The sequence below is a fragment of the Bos indicus x Bos taurus genome, chromosome 5, assembly GCF_003369695.1.
Source record: "Bos indicus x Bos taurus breed Angus x Brahman F1 hybrid chromosome 5, Bos_hybrid_MaternalHap_v2.0, whole genome shotgun sequence".
NCBI classification, from domain to species: domain Eukaryota; kingdom Metazoa; phylum Chordata; class Mammalia; order Artiodactyla; family Bovidae; genus Bos; species Bos indicus x Bos taurus.
This window is the reverse complement of record NC_040080.1, coordinates 13071718-13090723: the sequence shown is the minus strand read 5'-3', so window position 1 is coordinate 13090723 and position 19006 is coordinate 13071718. Positions and strand designations below refer to the sequence as shown.

Below are 19006 nucleotides of genomic sequence, written 5' to 3'. Positions count from 1 at the left end.
TGGGAGGGATATCCAACAGAGAAGAGATATATGTGTCCATATATATGTATCCATGTAGCTCATTCCCATCATTACAAGTTAAGTGTTAGTCATGTCCAACTCTTTGCAACCCCATGGACTATACTTGCCAGGCTCCTCTGTCCATGGAATTTTCCAGGCAAGAATACTGGAGTGGGGTTGCCGTTCCCTTCTCCAGGAGATCTTCCCGACCCAGGGATTGAACCCAGGTCTCCCTCATTGCAGGTGAATTCTTTACGGTAAAGAATAAACGCCAGTTAAAAATAAAAAACAAAAGGGTTGGGCAGGGGGTGGTCAGATTTCTCTCCTGGGATTTAGAACTAGGAAACAGAAGACTTTGCTTGACAGTGGGACCTGAAGCCAGAAGGTTAAGGGGCTGCAGAGGCAGTGTGCAGGCTAGTGTCTGGGTAAAGCTGAAGCAGCGATTGAGCAGAGGAGGCTGGGCAGGCCCCACGTGGCATGTGTTGGAGCAGAAGAACTGGGAATCCCAAGGCATTTACTGCTGGTGGACTTCCTGGAACCGTCTTGAAACCTGAACCACTCTGCAGTTCTAGTCTGCAAGAAGTACTACCCTGTCCATGGCTTCTGCTCTTGGATTTCCCAGATCGGCTGTATTCTTAATCTCCAAGTATGTATCTTTTCAGTAAATCTCCCTTTTATTGATGCTAGTTCTCTTTTGCTGACACATGAGTTGGACTAGAACAGCCATGTGAACCTGGGCTTGGATCCCTGGGTTTCCTTTCTGAGCTGAGTCTTTTGAACAGTTATTTAATTTCTGTGTCAGGATCCAACAACTATATCCTTACAGTATTGTGCAGATTAAACAAGAGGACAAAAATGGAAGGGCCTGTGGAGTGTTTAACACAGGGCAGGTATTTGGGTTTGTTAGGGCCTGTCTCCTTTCCCTCCATGTTTTAGTGGGTTTTTGATTACAGGCCTACCTCTGCTATTGAACTGTCCTGGTTTTGTCATCCTTATTTTTATCGTTCCACCTCAGTCCTCATTTTAACTACCCCTAAACTCTTAACTGGAAGAACACCGTGCAACTCCCTCTCCTCATAAGTGAATCAACGTGGTCACTGGTCTTCCTGAGGCCACTTGTGTAGCGGAGGTGTACATGGGATTTAGATTTATTCATATTTGTACTGAGGTGAGCTGGTCCCGTTTACCTAGCTCAGAGCAGTGACTTCCAAAGAGAAAGAGCGGGGGCCAGGATGGAAGATGGTGATTAAAGGAAGAAAGGGTGTGTAAGAGCTGTCTCAGAGAAACCAGGGTCAGAAGAAGAGGAAAACGGAACGTGGAGGCGTGGCCGGGAGGTGTGTCATTATTTCTGCAGCCATTAGGCTTCTCCCATGCAGGCGTGGCTGGGAGGCGTGGCCGGGAGAGAAAGCGTAAATGGCTGGAGATATAATGACAGGCCATCCAGGGGAAATCTCCAGGCCCTTAGAAAGGTGTGCAGGCAGGTGGAGCGGCAGGGGTTTCTGTTAGGGCTGCCTGGGCCAAATTCCCCCGTGTCCAGTTTTGATGAGTGTCTCTGGATGAACTGCGACTCTGGCCAGGCCTCGTGGAGAGGCCCACAGTTGGAGAGATCTTTGCTTGCCAAAAATGGTCCCCTCTGGGGAGAAAGTGGGTAACTAGTACTAAAGCTGCTCTTAGGAACTGTTCTAGATCTCAGGCCAGTACTTGTCCATCAGAGAGCTGCTGGCTTTCTTTCCCTCCAGGATTATGGCTGACGAGACCCAGGAGGCTGGTGGCATCCACTTCCCGTTTCCCTTCACACCATATGCCATCCAGAAAGACTTCATGGCAGCACTGTACCAGGTGCTGGAGGCTGGCAAGATTGGGATATTTGAGAGTCCAACCGGCACTGTAAGTATGACCAGTGGGGGCCCGAGAAGGTCTGGGGAGACGCTGATGACAAGTCAGAGGCCACCAGAGCATGCTCATCTGCCTGCACAGAGAGTCATGGTGTGAAGCTTAGAAAGGTTGTTCTTTCTATTTATCATTCTGAGTAAGTCACTCCTGTCTATTAAACAGTTGAACACAGCCCTGGGGTCACAGAAAAATTAGGCTAGAGGCAAATGAGAATTTGAATGGCCGTGGAAACCACAACTCGGAGCACTGAAACCTTCCCTCTTACTCTGGGCATACAACTGAGAAACATAGAAATTAGTCTGGCTTACTCACAGATCAAACACGGGTTTATTCTCCACAAACTGGGTCACCAATGGCCAGAGTAACCCCGTCTGGAGCCCCGCAGTTTTCCTTCCTTGCCTGGAAGGAGGGGGTTTATTGGAGGTTGACCACTGAGGACTGTTGGGGTCCGGCTCCTCTCTTGCACTTTATTGTTGCAGCGAGTGCCATGCGACAGCGGGCTGCCCGTGCGGGCGTGGCTGTGACCTGGAGGACCTTTCGGGCCTTGCCTCTGTGCCCCTGCCACCTGGGGAGCTTGGCCTAGCTGGCCCGGGGTGGTAATGTGTGTGTTGACTGAATGAACAGAGGAAAGTGACTCATGTCTTCTCATCCGCCGATGGGAGTGTGTCATCTTTTCCTGGGGAGACACAGACGGGGCTGCTCTCCTGGTTCCGTTTTGTTCCTTCAGACGCAGTGAGTGGGAGGGACTCCCTCCTGCCGATTCACACGGTGTGGATCACGAAGTTGCTATGCGGATGAGGATGTTGTGTGGGACGAGGATGCTCTGCGGGTTGAGGGGTTGTTAAAGCAGCATCTTTCTGCCAGTCTCCAGCCCTCCATTTATAGCCAGTGCACACTTCCACTGCAGGGTTATGGGTTTGATTCCTGGTTGGGGAACTAAGATCCCAGGTGCCATGCAGCATGGCCAAAAATAAATAAATAATGCAGCGCATGGGACTTCTCCCCTCCCAACCCACCGAAAGACTGACCGGGATCAGAAGCGGCTTCCTGTAAATAGATCTGAGGACATTCAAGTCCTCATCTGACCATCTGCCTCACCTGATGTCATGAAGCATCTTTTCCTCTCTCTCTTTTTTTTTTCTTTTTTTTTTTTATAATTTTTTAATGTTTATTTTTGGCTCTGCTGGGTCTTCATTTGCTGCTTTGGCTTTTTTCTGGTGGTCAGTGGGGGCTACCCTCTAGTTGCACTGTGCAGGCTTGTCATTGCAGTGGCTTCTTTTGTAGCAGAGCATGGGCTCTAGGGCATGTGGGCCTCAGTAGCTGCAGCTCCCAGACTCTAGAGCACAGGCTCAGCGGCTGTGGTGCATGGGCTTAGTTGCTCTGGGGCATGTGGGATCTTCCCAGATCAGGGATGGAACCTGTGTCTCCTGCATTGGCAGGCGGATTCTTTACCACTAAGCCATCAGGGAAGCTCTATTTATTTATTTTTGGCCACGCCATGCAGCATGTGGATCTTAGCTCCCCGACCAAGGAGCAAACCTGCACCCCCTCTTTAGAAGCACGGAGTCTCAACCCCTGGACCACCAGGGAGGTCCCTTGTCCTCCTGTCTTTAAAGTCACACGAAACGTTGAATCAGAGAACAGTATGTGTAGTTTAAAAAGTCACATTTATCAAACTTGGTTCCTTGGGCTGGTGCTTTGACCTGTCTTATCTATTTCTTAAACACCGTTGGTCTGCATATGTTGAAATCACAAGCCGATGCTGCTGTTTTTCGCTTTATTGGCTGTGGTCACTGGGGCCTCTTTGCCATAGGTAAGATGGAGCTTTCTGACCACCTCTTTCCCCTCCCTCTGCCCACCCTCCTGCTGCAGTTACATATCTTCGGTCTCTTTTTTTTTCTCTCTTGAATAACTTTTAAGTCAGCAGTTGTCTTTTAAAGGTTTGTGTCACTTTCAGCGTACTTACACCTGTTCTTCTCTTCACCATCCAGCGGTGTCTCAACATTACAGCTCATCATACAGTCATCCTCTTTGCCTGCCTGCCCAGGCTGCCGTGAGAAAACACCACAGACAGTGGAGTAAATGTGGGAATTTATGGTCTCACGTCTGGAGACGTCCAGAATCAAGGTGTCAGCAAGGTCCCTCCTGAGGGCCTGGGGGAAGGATCTGTCCACGCCCCTCTCCTGGGCATGTGGACAGCAAGCTTCTTCCCGTCTCTTCACATTGTCTGCCTTCGTTGCTTCTGTGTCCACATTTCCCCTTTTTACTATGCAAGGGTACTGTTGTATATACGGGCTTCCCTGGTAGCTCAGCTGGTAAAGAACCTGACTGTCGACACAGGAGATGCAAGAGACATGGGTTCGATCCCTGGGTCGGAAAGATCCCCTCGAGAAGGGAATGGAAACCCACTCCAGTATGCTTGCCTGGGAAATTCCATGGACAGAGAAACCTGCTGGGCTACAGTCCATGCGGTTGCACAGAATCAGATGCGACTGAGAACATACACACAGACGCTGTTCCTCCGGATCAGGGCCCACCCTCTCTTAACTCAGGATGTCTGTTTTCTAGTGGGGCCGCATTCTGAGACACTGGGGTCAGGGGGACACAATTCAATGCACATCAAGGACCCCCAGGGAAAAGTCTGAAGTTTAAACCAATAGATGTATTCTCCAGAGCAATTGGTTTGCTTCAAAATTTCATAGCACTGGGACTCCCGGGGCCAATCACCTTCTGTCTGCACAGATGTGTTGACTGCATCTCTGCCTCAGCAGGTTGTATCCAGGATTTCATGACGTGCCCCTTTCGGTGGGGGAGCCTTAATTCATTTTCTGGGCTATTTATTCAGTTTCTGCCATTCTTCTCATTGTGATGACTTGTGGTACTTACAGGTAGTTTGATAAGCCTCTTTTATTCTTTGAAGAACAGTGAAGACATAAAATTAAAGAATTTCACTTTTATATATTTTTTTTTTCTTAGCTGTGATCTAGGAAAAGGCCAGTTCCCTTCCCTTTTCTTCCTTTCAGAAGCAGGTCTTGGAGCACCCTCTGATACTAAACGTCAGATGCTTTATTACGACAGGAAAGGTCATTCAGGAAGCTGGGTCTCTTGGCTTCTATGTCTGAGAGGATTTTTCTGCCTGTAGGGAAAATCCCTAAGTCTCATCTGCGGGGCCCTCTCCTGGCTCCGCGACTTTGAACAGAAGAAACGCCAAGAGGAGGAGCGTCTGCTGGGGGCTGGAGCCCCGGCCTCACACAATGGGCTGGCCCCAGCCCTGGGTCTCCCATCCTCCTGCCAGGGGAGCCCAGGCACCCCAGGGGCCACCGGAGAGCCCGACTGGATCACTCAGTTTGTGCAGAAGAAGGAAGAAAGGGACTTGGTGGACCGATTGAAGGTGAGATTGGGTTATGGGAAGTGGGGCAATCTGGGAAATGGGGCGTCCGGGTGACGTCAGGTGAATCCCAAGGCCGGACAGCCTGTGTCCTTGCTATGGGTCCTCTGGCCACCTCCCGGGTGGATGGTGCTGCGCCTTTACTGTCTGTGGTAAGCTGATGTCACCAGGCTTTCTCTAGGTTGGCGTTCATGAGTACGTGCTAAGTCGATTCAGTCGTGTCTGACTCTGTGCGACCCCATGGACTGTAGCTCACTGGCTCCTCTGTCCATGGAGTTCTCAAGACAAGAATACTGGAGTGGGTTGCCATTCCCTTTTCCAGGAGATCTTCCCAACCCAGGGATCAAACCCGGGTCTCCTGTATTGGCAGGTGGGTTCTTTACCAGCAGTTCCTTTCATTGCTGGGAGAGGAACCGCACTGTTGCCAGTGGTAGCATGGACCTGGCTTCCCTGGCGCCGGACGCCTTAAGGGCCATGCTGGATGGAGAGTGTGTCCTTTCTACAGCGAGCCTGGGGGCTCAGGGTCTGCTGGCCATGCTGCAGCCGACTGGAGGCCAGCAGGGCAGGGCAGGCTGCCCAGAGGCGAAAAGCCCTGGACTGGGGCACCCCGGCTCCAGAAGCGGCCTGCTCCAGGGCTTCCTGCAGGAGTCTCCCTTCTGGCTTCCCCCGCTCCAGGAGGAGCAGGTCCGGAGGAAGAAGCGAGAAGAGCGTCTGCAGCAGATCCGTCACAACGCGAAGCTCCGGTTTGCGGCCAAGCGCATGGTGAGTGTGGTCCCTGGGACCACGTCCAGGCAGCGTCTGCCCGCGCAGCTGGTCGGGGTGAGCAGCCGGGCCCTCAGCCCCTTCCCTGGGAGCGGGGCAGCCTGAGCTGAAGGACTGATCCTGGGGCATTGGCACCAGTCGCTTGAGGCCCATGTCAATGGCAGGCGCACTGCCCTTGGCCATGGCTGCCTGATGCTGCCTCATTGTGGGTGGGGCACCAGCACCAAGGTTTCTTTCTCTTTGCCCCGCAGAGACAGGAAGATGAGGAAACAGAGCGTCTGCTCCGGCTCAGCAGTGAGATGCTGGCCACAGGCACAGAGCCTGAGCAGGTGGCCTCTGGGGAGGAAGAGCTGGTCCTTGCAGAGTATGAGAGCGACGAGGAGAAAGGAGTGCCCAGTGGGTAAGAGCATCACCTCCACCCACTGCCCTGCCTGGGTCTGCGCAGGTTTCCAGGGAGCAGCTCCTTCCTCCACCCTGAGAGCCGGGCCCCCTCTTCTGCAGTGAGGCCCCTCTTCATGGCACGGAGGATGCCCACAGCGGCAAGCCCTTTCTCTGCCAGCTCGGGCAGCTCCCTCCTCTCAGTGGTATTTGCATCTCGGCTCTACATTCAGGGCACCGTGGTCCAGCAGGGTGCCAGGCCAGGGCCAAGGCCACCAGCTGGGGATCTGAACCCCACTGGTCTGACTCTAAGTCTCAGGCTCTAGCACCAAGTCAAGCTGTGTAAGGCTTGTGAGGTAAGCCCTTGAGTTGTCGTCAGGCTGTTTTTCTTAACCTAAGGCTTCTGTTGGTCTACGCTCATAGGTTTCTAATTGGTGAGCTATTATTTCCTGAGTGAACTAGAAATGCTGGTTTTGATTTGCATTTCTGTGTTGATCAGTGATGTTGAACACCTTTTCATGTTCAGCTCTGCTCAGTCGCTCAGTTGTGTTTGACTCTGCAACCCCATGGACTGCAGCATGCCAGGCTTCCCTGTCCTTCACCAACTCCCAGAGCTCGCTCAAACTCAACTCCATTGAGTCGGTGATGCCATCCAACCATCTCATCCTCTGTCATCCCTTCTCCTCCTGCCTTCAATCTTTCCCAGCATCAGGGTCTTTTCAGATGAGTCAGCTCTTCACATCACGTGGCCAAAGCACTGGAGTTTCAGCTTCAGCATCAGTCCTTCAAATCAATATTCAGGACTGATTTCCTTTAGGATTGACTGGTTTGAGCTCCTTGCAGTCCAAGGGACTCTTAAGAGTCTTCTCCAACACCACAGCTCAAAAGCATCAATTCTTCGGTGTTTAGCTCTCTTTATAGTCCAACTTTCACATCCATACATGACTACTGGAAAAACCATGGCTTTGACCAGGTGGAGCTTTGTCAGTAAAGTAATGTCTCTGCTTTTTAATATGCTGTCTAGGTTGGTCATTGCTTTTCTTCCAAGGAGCAAGCATCTTTTAATTTCATGGCTGTAGTCACCGTCTGCATCTGATTTTGGAGCCCAAGAAAATAAAGTCTGTCACTGTTTCCATTGTTTTCCCATCTATTTGCCATGAAGTGATGGGACCGGACGTGTGGACTACAGCCTTGTCTAACTCAGTAAAACTATGAGCTATGCCATGTAGGGCTACCCAAGACGGATGGGTTATGGTGGAGAGTTCTGACAAAACATGGTCCAGATGACACCACCCTTATGGCAGAAAGCAAAGAAGAACTAAAGAGCTTCTTGATGAAAGTGAAAGAGGAGAGTGAAAAAGTTGGCTTAAAACTCAACATTCAGAAAACTAAGATCATAGCATCTGGTCCCATCACTTCATGGCAGATAGATGGGGAGACAATGGAAACAGTGAGAAACTTTATTTTTTGGGGCTCCAAAATCACTACAGATGGTGACTGCAGTCATGAAATTAAAAGACCTTGTTCCTTGGAAGAAAAGCTTTGACCAACCTAGACAGCATTTTAAAAAGCAGAGACTTTTGCTGACAAAGGTCTGTCTAGTCAAAGCTAATGTTTTTCCAGTAGTCGTGTGGATGTGAGAGTTAGACTGTAAAGAAAGCTAAGTGCCAAAGAATTGATGCTTTTGAACTGAGAAGACTCTTGAGAGTCCCTTGGACTGCAAGGAGATCAAACCGGTCAATCCTAAAGGAAAGGACTGATGCTGAATATTTGTTGGAAGGACTGATGCTGAAGCTGAAACTCCAATACTCTGGCCACCTGATGTGAAGAATTGACTCATTGGAAAAGACCCTGATGCTGGGAAAGATTGAGGGCAGGAGGAGAAGGGGACAAGAGAGGATGAGATGGTTGGATGGCATCACTGACTTGATCGACATGAGTTTGAGTGACTTCTGGGAGTTGGTGATGGACAGGGAAGCCTGGTGTGCTGAAGTCCATGGGGTCGCAAAGAGTGACACGACAGAGCAACTGACTGAACGGATGGGACTGGATGCCATGATCTTAGTTTCCTGAATGTTGAGTTTTAAGTCAGCTTTTTCACTCTCCTCTTTCACTTTCATGAAGAGGCTTTTTAGTTCTTCTCCACTTTCTGCCATAAGGGTGGTGTTATCTGCATATCTGAGGTGATTGATATTTCTCCCTGCAGCCTTGATTCCAGCCTGTGCTTCATCCAGCCCTGCATGTCGCATGATGTACTCTGCATAGAAGTTAAATAAGCAGGGTGACAATATACAGCCTTGACATACCCCTTTCCCAGTTTAGAATCAGTCCCTTGTTCCATGTCCGGTTCTGACTGTTGCTTCCTGGCCTGCATGCAGCTTTCTCAGGAGGCAGGGAAGGTGGTCTGGTGTTCACATCTCTTGAAGAATTTTCCACAGTTTGTTGGATTCCACAGAGTCAAAAGCTTTAGTGTAGTCAGTGAAGCAGAAGTAGATGTTTTTCTGGAACTCTCTTGCTTTTCTGATGATCCAGTGGATATTGGCAGAGGCCTTTTCTAAATCCAGCTTGAACAACTGGAAGATTCTCTGTCCACGTACTGTTGAAGCCTGGCTTGGAGAATTTTGAGCATTACTTTACTAGTGTGTGAGATGAGTGCAATTGTGCAGTAGCTTGAACATTCTTTGGCATTGCCTTTCTCTGGGATCGGAATGAAAACTGACTTTTTCCAGTCCTGTGGCCACTGCTGAGTTTTCCAAATTTGCTGGCATATTGAGTGCAGCACTTTCACAGCATCATCGTTTAGGATTTGAAATAGCTCAACTGGAATTCCAGCACTTCCACTAGCTTTCTTCATAGTGATGCTTCTTAAGGCCCACTTGACTTTCCCATTCCAGGATGTCTGGCTCTAGGTGAGTGATCATACCATCGTGGTTATCTGGGTCATTAAGATCTTTTTTGTATAGTTCTTCTGTGTATTCTTGCCATCTCTTCTTAATATCTTCTTCTTTGTTAGATCCGTACCATTTCTGTCCTTTATCGAGCCCATCTTTGCATGAAGTGTTCCCTTGGTGTCTCTAATTTTCTTGAAGAGATCTCTAGTCTTTCCATTCTGTTGTTTTCCTCTATTTCTTTGCACTGATCGCTGAGGAAGGCTTTCTTATCTCTTCTTGCTATTCTTTGGAACTCTGTATCAGATGGTTATATCTTTCTTTTTCTCCTTTGCCTTTCACTTTGCCTCAGCTATTTGTAAGGCCTCCTCAGACAACCATTTTGCCTTTTTGCATTTCTTTTTCTTGGGAATGGTTTTGATCACGGCCTCCTGTATAATGCTGTGAACCTCTGTCCATAGTTCTTCAGGCACTCTGTCTATCAGATCTAATCCCTTGAATCTATTTGTCACTTCTGTATAATCATAAGGGATATGTATAATGATAAGGGATTTGATCTTTTCATGTACTGTTGACTATTTGTATGTTGCTTTGGAATAATGTTCATTCAGTCCCCCTGCCCATTTAAAATATGGGGGTTTTTTTGGTTTTTTTTGTTATTGAATTGTAGGAGTTCCTAGTATATTTTAGAAATTAATCTCTTAATAGATGAATGGTTTTCAAATATTTTCTCCCATTCCATAGGTTTGCTTTTCACTTTGTTGATTTTTTTTTTCTTTTGTCTGGAAACTTTTTAGTTTGAAGTAGTCCCTCTTGTTTATCTTTGCTTGTTGCTTATACTTCTCGTATATTCAGAAAAGTCATTGTCAACACCAATGTTAAGGAGCTTCTTCCCCATGTTTTCTTCTAGGAGTTTTGTGGTTTCAGGGGTTACATCTTAAGTCTTTAATCAAGTTTGAGTTAATTTGTGAGTGGTATGTGATATGTGTCTAATTTCATTCTTGTTCTTTTGAATATCTAGTTTTCCCAGTACCGTTTGTTGAAGAGACTCTTTTCTCCATTGGGTATTCTTGGCTCCCTTTCACATTAGTTGACTGTATACACAGGGGTTGATTTCTGGGCTCTCAGTTCTGTTCTACTGGTCTGTGCATCTGCTTTTATGCCAGTTGTTGATTTTCAGTCATTAAGTCGTGTTCGAGTCTTTGCAACCTCATAGACTATAGCACTTGAGGCTCCTCTGTCCTCTGTCTCCCGGAGTTTGCTCAGATTCATGGCCATTGAGCCAGTGATGCTATCTAACCAACTCATCCTCTTCCACCTTCTCCTTTACTGAATCTGTTTATTAGTTCTAACAGTTTTTCGGTCACGTCTTCATGGTTTTCTACATATAAAATCATGTCATCTGCAAACAGATGATTCACTTCTTTCTTTCCAAATTAGATGCCTTTTATTTCTTTTTCTTGCCTGATTGCTCTGGCTAGGACTTCCAGTACTGTGCTGAGCAGGAGGGGTGAGAGTGGGCCCCCTTGTGCCTGATCTTAGAGGAAAAGCCTTTACCACTGAGTGTGATGTGACCTGGGGGCTTGTCACAAATGGCCTTCATTGTGTTAAGATAGGCTCCTTCTCTGCAGTTTCTTGAGAATTTCTATCATGAGAGAACATTGATTACTTTTTTAGAGCTATTAGCTTTTTTTTTTTTTTTAAGAGAAATTTCATTGATTTATTTTTGGCTGTGCTGGGTCTTCATTTCGGACTCTTTTGTTGACCATGATGGCTACTCCATTTCTTCTGAGGGATTCCTGCCTGCAGTAGTAGATATAATGGTCATCTGAGTTGCATTCACCCATTCCAGTCCATTTCAGTTTGCTGATTCCTAGAATGTTGACATTCGCTCTTGCCATCTCTTGTTTGACCACTTCCAATTTGCCTTGATTCATGGACCTAACATTCCAGGTTCCTATGCAATATTGCTCTTTGCAGCATCTGACCTTGCTTCTATCACCAGTCACATCCACAGCTGGGTATTGTTTTTGCTTTGGCTCCATCCCTTCATTATTTCTGGAGTTATTTCTCCACTGATCTCCAGTAGCATATTGGGCACCTACTGACCTGGGAAGTTCCTCTTTCAGTATCCTATCATTTTGCCTTTTCACACTGTTCATGGGGTTCTCAAGGCAAGAATACTGAAGTGCCATTCTGTTCTCCAGTGGACCACATTCTGTCAGATCTCTCCACCATAGTTGTGAAAAGAAGAGAAGTGAAAAGCAAAGGAGAAAAGGAAAGATATAAACATCTGAATCTAGAGTTCCAAAGAATAGCAAGAAGAGATAAGAAAGCCTTCCTCAGCGATCAATGCAAAGAAATAGAGGAAAACAACAGAATGGGAAAGACTAGAGATCTCTTCAAGAAAATTAGAGATACCAAGAGAACACTTCATGCAAAGATGGGCTCGATAAAGGACAGAAATGGTATGGACCTAACAGAAGCAGAAGATATCAAGAAGAGGTGGCAAGAATACACAGAAGAACTGGACAAAAAAGATCTTCACGATCTGGTGCCAGCCAGATAATCACGATGGTGTGATCACTGACCTAGAGCCAGACATCCTGGAATGTGAAGTCAAGTGGGCCTTAGAAAGCATCACTATGAACAAAGCTAGTGGAGGTGATGGAATTCCAGTTGAGCTATTCCAAATCCTGAAAGATGATGCTGTGAAAGTGCTGCACTCAATATGCCAGCAAATTTGGAAAACTCAGCAGTGACCACAGGACTGGAAAAGGTCAGTTTTCATTCCAATCCCAAAGAAAGGCAATGCCAAAGAATGTTCAAACTACCACACAATTGCACTCATCTCACACGCTAGTAAAGTAATGCTCAAAATTCTCCAAGCCAGGCTTCAGCAATACGTGAACCATGAACTTCCAGAGGTTCAAGCAGGTTTTAGAAAAGGCAGAGGAGCCAGAGATCAAATTGCCATCTGCTGGATCATGGAAAAAGCAAGAGAGTTCCAGAAAAACATCTATTTCTGCTTTATTGACTATGCCAAAGCCTTTGACTGTGTGGATCACAAAATTGTGGGAAATTCTGAAAGAGATGGGAATATCAGACCACCTGACCTGCCTCTTGAGAAATTTGTATGCAGGTCAGGAAGCAACAGTTAGAACTGGACATGGAACAACAGACTGGTTCCAAATAGGAAAAGGAGTACGTCAAGGCTGTATATCGTCACCCTGCTTATTTAACTTCTATGCAGAGTACATCATGAGAAACGCTGGACTGGAAGAAACACAAGCTGGAATCAAGATTGCCGGGAGAAATATCAATAACCTCAGATATGCAGATGACACCACCCTTATGGCAGAAAGTGAAGAGGAACTCAAAAGCCTCTTGATGAAAGTGAAAGTGGAGAGTGAAAAAGTTGGCTTAAAGCTCAACATTTGGAAAACAAAGATCATGGCATCGGGTCCCATCACTTCATGGGAAATAGATGGGGAAACAGTGGAAACAGTGTCAGACTTTATTTTTGGGGGCTCCAAAATCACTGCAGATGGTGACTTCAGCCATGAAATTAAAAGACGCTTACTCCTTGGAAGGAAAGTTATGAGCAACCTAGATAGCATATTGAAAAGCAGAGACATTACTTTGCCAACAAAGGTTCGTCTAGTCAAGGCTATGGTTTTTCCAGTGGTCATGTATGGACGTGAGAGTTGGACTGTGAAGAAGGCTGAGCGCTGAAGAATTGATGCGTTTGAACTGTGGTGTTGGAGAAGACTCTCGAGAGTCCCTTGGACTTCAAGGAGATCCAACCAGTCCATTCTGAAGGAGATCAGCCCTGGGATTTCTTTGGAAGGAATGATACTAAAGCTGAAACTCCAGTACTTTGGCCACCTCATGTGAAGAGTTGACTCATTGGATAAGACTCTGATGCTGGAGGGATTGGGGTCAGGAGGAGAAGGGGACGACAGAGGATCTGGATGGCATCACTGACTCGATAGACGTGAGTCTGGGTGAACTCCAGGAATTGGTGATGGACAGGAAGGCCTGGTGTGCTGCGATTCATGGGGTCGCAAAGAGTTGGACACGACTGAGCGACTGAACTGAACTGAACTGGGTCTTCATTGCTGTGTGGGCCTTTCTCTAGTTGCAGCAAGCGGGGGCTACTCTCTGGTTGCAGTGCTTGGGCTTCTCATTGCCTTGGCTTCTCTCGTTGCAGAGCACGGGCTCTAGGGTGTGTGGGCTTCAGTAGTTGCAGCTCCTGGGCTCTAGAGCACAGGCTTTGCAGTCGTGGTGCACGGGCTTGGTTGCTCCGCGGCCTGTGGGGTCTTCCCAGATCAGGAATCAAACCCGTGTCTCCTGCAGTGGCAGGTGGATTCTTTACCACTGAGCTGCCAGGGAAGCCCCAGATGTTGACTTTTGTCAAATGCTTTTCTTACACCTATTGTGATGATCATATAATTTTTTTTATCTTTCATTGCACTAAGTGATTTATGACATTTATTGATTTACTTATATTGACACATCCTTGCATCCGAGGGATAAATCCTACTTGATCATGAAGTATGATGCATTAACATGCTGGTTTGCTGATGTTTTTGTTGAGGATTTCTGTGTCTGTAGTCAGTGGGGATCTTGGCCAGCAATTCTCTTTTCCTCTGTGTCATTATCGACTTTGGTATCAGAGTGACACTGGCCTCATGAAATAAATGAGTTCGGGACTGATCCCTCCTCTTCGGTTTTTTGGAAGCGTTTGAGAATGATTGGCATTATTTCTTTGTTTGGTAGAATTGACCGGTGAAGCCACCTGGCCCTGGGGCTTTTCTGTATTGGTAATCAAAGGCCTGCCCTGAGCCACAGGTTTCAGCACCTGGACAAGAACTGACACTTGTGACCCCACCCAGGGCTAAGGTGCCAGGCTGCTCTCCACACCCCATCCTGCTCTGGGGAGACAGGAGCAGCTAGTGCCCCACAGCCCTTCCTACCCATCCCTGGATTGCTGGCCTGCTCTCCTGCTCCTTGCCCGGAGGCCCCTGGGGGACATGGTAAAGAACTTGAGTGCACTTTGTCAATATTCAAGCAGAAAGTGCACCTCAGGGTCCAGCCAGGCCCCTGATCCTGCAGCTTAGCCTCTGTGGCTTCGATGCCCTGCGTCCTGAGATGCCAGCCTCTGAGGACACGCCCCCCTGGTTCTGACCCACAGGATGTGCTTTGCCCCCTCCCACATCCAGCCCCTCATGGGGGTCATGCCAACTTTGTCCTGGGTGGCCTGTGGTTTAAATCCCAGAGTTGTCCGAACAGCCCTTCACGGACCAGGAGGCTGGCCCTGTTGATGACTCCTCTCTGAGAGCCTCGGGCAGTGCACACTAATGCCTTTTAAAAACGTTGAATTTCTGTGTGGATAAAAACAAAAACTGAAGTCTGAGAAGACTTTTTCCGTGTGTGTGTGTTTTCCTCTCAGAGTGGACATGGATGAGGATGATCTGGATGAAGAACACGTAACGAAGGTGAGACACAGGGTCCTGGGTCCCAGGTGAGCCACCCGGGTCTGCGGATGAGGCAGGAGCCTCGTCTGCATGTCTCCAACCCCCAAGTTTCCGGGTACTCACTGGGCAGGGCCCCTGGGAGATGGCTGCGCCCCAGGGTGTCGAAGGGCAGCCTCTGGGCCAAGGGCCCAGGTCTCCATGGGGGTGGGGGGAGGGTGGCGAGTGCTCTGCTCCCTGTCTCCAGGGGGTGGTGGGTGGTGGCAGGCCCCTGTCCTTGGTCTGAGTGTGCATTTGCCTGGGGGCTGGGAGCCCTGTATGGTTCTTACGCTGCTCCAGCTTTCTGCACTGAAGACTTTTGGTTTTCTCTATTGACATTAGATATCCCCCCCTCTCCTTTTCCACTCCTGGTTCTCAGAGGGGCTCAGAGAGAACTGAGCTCAGCCTCCTCCTGCTTTATCCCCACCCAGCCCCCAGCCCCTGAGCCCTGAGAAGTGTGTGTAGACCCTCACCCCCACCCCCACCCCTCTGACTCTCAGAGTCCTTCTGGTGTCTGAGTTACCACTGAGGGGACACTCCCTCTCCTGACATGACCGAGCCCTGCAATGCACCCGAGGCAGAAGCCGGGCGTGACCCAGGGGCAGGGGTCACCTGGGGTCTGCTGGCGGTGGGGGGATGGGGGGTGGTCGCCTTCTTTAGGTCTGAGTCCTGGCTGCCCTCCCCATTCCCTTGGCCTCTTTGGCCCCGGCCATCCTCCCTGTGTGGAGTGTTTGGAGTGACGGTCTCCCCCGACGCCCCCTCCCCGGGCAGATTTACTACTGCAGCCGGACGCACTCCCAGCTGGCCCAGTTCGTGCATGAGGTACAGAAGAGCCCCTTTGGCCAGGACACCCGGCTGGTCTCCCTGGGCTCTCGGCAGGTGAGAGCCTGGCGCCATCCCACTGGTTTCCATCCCAGAAGGCAAAGACCACCATGGGGCTGAGGCGGGCCTCAGGGCAGGACGGGCCGTGCTGGCCCCTGGAAGGAAGTGGGAGGGCGGGCAGGCCTCGGGGCTCCCTCTGTGTCGCTCAGGCAGCCCCGTTTCTCTTGCCCTCTCCTCGGTCTTACAGAACCTGTGTGTCAATGGGGACGTGCGGAAGCTGGGTTCAGTGCAGCTGATCAATGACCGCTGTGTGGAGATGCAGAGAAGCAAGCATGGTAGCTGCCGACGCCCCAGGCCTCTGGGACCCTCGTGCAGCCCAAGGCGGTGCTGGGAATGGAGAGGGGAGTGGCTCCAGGGATGCGGGAAACGGTGGGAGTGAGGGCAAGGCAGACCCGCCTTCCTTCCTAAAGAGCCTCACTTGGGGAAAAGGGGCCTGTCTGCCTTTTAGTCCAGATCTAGCCCAAAACCCTGGCTGAGAGATGGTTTTGTAGGCCTTTTCTAGAAAGACAGTAAAATGCCGGGATGTTTCAATGAGACCATAAGCAGCAGTTCTGGAAGGTCCATAGGCTCCGCCCTGTGGGAACGGGTCTGGATGGTACAGAACCATTCCTGGCCCTGGGACAGCTGTGGCTTTCTGCCTGTGCCCCTGTGCCCCTCAGAGAGGAAGAGCATCACTGAGGAAGAGGAGCCCACGAGGAGGAGGCGGAGGCAGGAGCCGAGGGCTACCTGCCCCTTCTACAGCTACGAGCGGCTGCAGCTCCTCCGAGACGAGGTCCTGGCGGGGGTGAAGGACGTCGAGCAGTTGGTGGCCCTGGGCGAGGAGGCTCAGGCCTGTCCCTACTACGGGGGCCGGTTCGCCATTCCCGCAGCCCAGGTGAAGACCAGGGGTTGGGCAGTGGTGGTTGTATGTGAGATAGTGTATCGAGCCCATTTTGCAGATAAGGAAACTGAGGTTGACTTTCCCAGAGTTGCATGGCTCCAGGACCAGAACCCAGGGCTGCCTTGGGGGCACAGAAGGGGCTCTGCAGCCGGGGTCCCAGCCTCCTCCCCCAGGTCCCTCCCCACTTCCAGGGGCACAGAAGGGGCTCTGCAGCCGGGGTCCCAGCCTCCTCCCCCAGGTCCCTCCCCACTTCCAGGGGCACAGAAGGGGCTCTGCAGCCGGGGTCCCAGCCTCCTCCCCCAGGTCCCTCCCCACTTCCAGGGGCACAGAAGGGCCTCTGCAGCTGGGGTCCTAGCCCCCCCGCTCCACGACTGCCAGTGGTCCACTGGGCTCCAGCTTTATCTGTTTCCTATTTGGTCCACACAAGGCTTTCTAGGCAGGGTTTCGTGTTCAGTTCACAGTGTGCTGCTCTAGCTTTCTCCTTTCTGTGTCCCCACATGTGTTCTGGGCGGGAAGTGGAACCATGCACACGGCTGCAAGGGGGCTGGGCCAACGCCCCTGGGGAGGAAGGGGGTCCCACCCCCTCAGTTCCTCTCTCCCCCTCCAGCTGGTGGTGCTCCCCTATCAGATGCTGCTGCACGCACCCACCCGCCAGGCAGCGGGGATCCGGCTGCAGGGCCAGGTGGTGGTCATCGACGAGGCCCACAACCTCATCGACACCATCACCAACATCCACAGCGTGGAGGTCAGAGGTTCCCAGGTGGGTGGGCCTCCGTCTTCCCAGGCCAGGGCCTGCCTGGGGTTGAGGGGCAGGGCGTGTGCTGAGCTGAGACTGGGACCCCCCAGCAGGATTTAGGACTGGGCCCATCCCGGCGGTGGGCACTCTGCGTGGTCCTCCCTGGCCTGTGACCCGAGGCCTCCAGGTCAGAGTGGCAGCGTGTGAGAAGCGGGTCCTCACGTGGCTGGATGTTACTGTTGACACTGCCGTGAGGGATGCTAGAGATGGTTGACAGCCGCTGTTTATTGCTTGTTATGTGCCTTGCACCTCGTTGGCGGGGCTCCCTGACTCTGCATCGGGCTGGTCCTGTTAACTCTGAGAGCTGGGAGTCTGAGGGAGGTTAAGCGCTGTCCCTGAGGGTTTCCTGGTGGCTCAGACAGTAAAGAATCTGCCTGCAACATGGGAGACCTGGGTTTGATCTCTGGGTCAGAAAGATCCCCTGGAGAAGGGAATAGGTAGGTACCTACCCCAATATTCTTGTCTGGAGAATCCCCATGGACAGAGGAGCCTGGTGGGCTACAACCTATGGGGGTCGCAGAGAGTTGGACATGACTGAGCGACTTTGACTTTGAGGTCAGTGGATTTGACCACTGGCTCCTGATCCTTAAGCCCACATGATGCTCCCCTTGACAGACCTGGGCCAGGGTGTGAGGGTTGCCTTGAACCGTCTCTCTCAGCAGACAGCGTGTCCTTCCTGTCCCAGGAAACACTAGCAGAGATGTTCTTTACGTGCGATTATTGCCGTCTGGCCTTTTCCTGACCCTCACTGGATGCCCCAGCAGCAGTCTGCCTCCCCCGTCTCTCGGCCCCACCAGCCGAAGGGCCTTGAAAACCCACACGTTGGTCTGCCCCAGCTCCCCCTTCATTTCAACTGTCCCGAGTGTCCTGAGCTGGCATACTCAGGCGTCAAGGGGTCACTGGCACCGCCCAGGGCGGCTCGCCCAGGTCTGCTCTGCCCTCTCACCTGCGCTGTCTTCTCCCCCAGCTTTGCCAGGCCCACAGCCAGCTGCTCCAGTACACGGAACGATACGGGTGAGAGGCTGCCTCCTAGGTGGGTGGGAAGGCCCCGCTCAGCCCTGGTGCCCCAAAGCCTACCTGCGAGAGGAGGCATCGCTGGGTGTCTCTGGCCTGGGCTCAGAGCGGTGGACCGGCATGCCCTTCACCTCCTGGTTCGTTGGGTTTGCATCCCACTAGGCCGTGGAGGTCTTGGGCCCCGGCCAGCCTGTCTTCTGGGAGACCTGGCTGCGGCTTATGCCCCAGTTGGGAAGGCAGCAGGCAGGAAGGCCTCAACTCAGAACCAGGAGGGGAGTTGGGATCCCTCCCACTGATGTGCTCGGGCTTCCCCCCTCCCAGGAAGCGCCTGAAGGCCAAGAACCTGATGTACATCAAGCAGCTCCTGTATCTTCTGGAGAAGTTCGTGGCTGTCCTGGGCGGTGAGCGGCCTCCCCGCCCCCCCAAGCCTGGTGGAGCCCAGTCCCCGGATGCCAGTCAGCACCCCCAGGGTTCCGGTCGCAGGCATCGTCTCAGCCATTGGTTTAGGAATCCTCATCTGTCCCCGCTTAGATCTTTTTAGAACCTGGATGTGTATGCTCCTGTCCCGAGTCCTTTTTACTTGGCCAGGCCTTTTCCTCGGGTGGCAGC

The 19006-nt window shown here is 50.9% G+C and overlaps 1 protein-coding gene across 2 annotated transcripts in view; it reads left to right on the top strand.

Annotated features, from left to right (window-relative positions):
- Positions 1 to 19006, top strand: part of DDX11 (DEAD/H-box helicase 11) — a 31193-nt gene that overhangs the window by 3878 nt on the left and 8309 nt on the right. For both annotated transcript variants that reach the window (XM_027541024.1, XM_027541025.1), the window contains exons 2-12: positions 1740 to 1887; positions 5036 to 5284; positions 5957 to 6043; positions 6295 to 6443; positions 14765 to 14810; positions 15597 to 15704; positions 15895 to 15982; positions 16367 to 16581; positions 17195 to 17347; positions 18351 to 18397; positions 18719 to 18798. In XM_027541024.1, coding sequence (XP_027396825.1) covers positions 1744 to 1887; positions 5036 to 5284; positions 5957 to 6043; positions 6295 to 6443; positions 14765 to 14810; positions 15597 to 15704; positions 15895 to 15982; positions 16367 to 16581; positions 17195 to 17347; positions 18351 to 18397; positions 18719 to 18798 — 1366 coding nt within the window. In that variant the 5' untranslated portion in view covers positions 1740 to 1743. The remainder of the gene's footprint in view (positions 1 to 1739; positions 1888 to 5035; positions 5285 to 5956; positions 6044 to 6294; positions 6444 to 14764; positions 14811 to 15596; positions 15705 to 15894; positions 15983 to 16366; positions 16582 to 17194; positions 17348 to 18350; positions 18398 to 18718; positions 18799 to 19006) is intronic.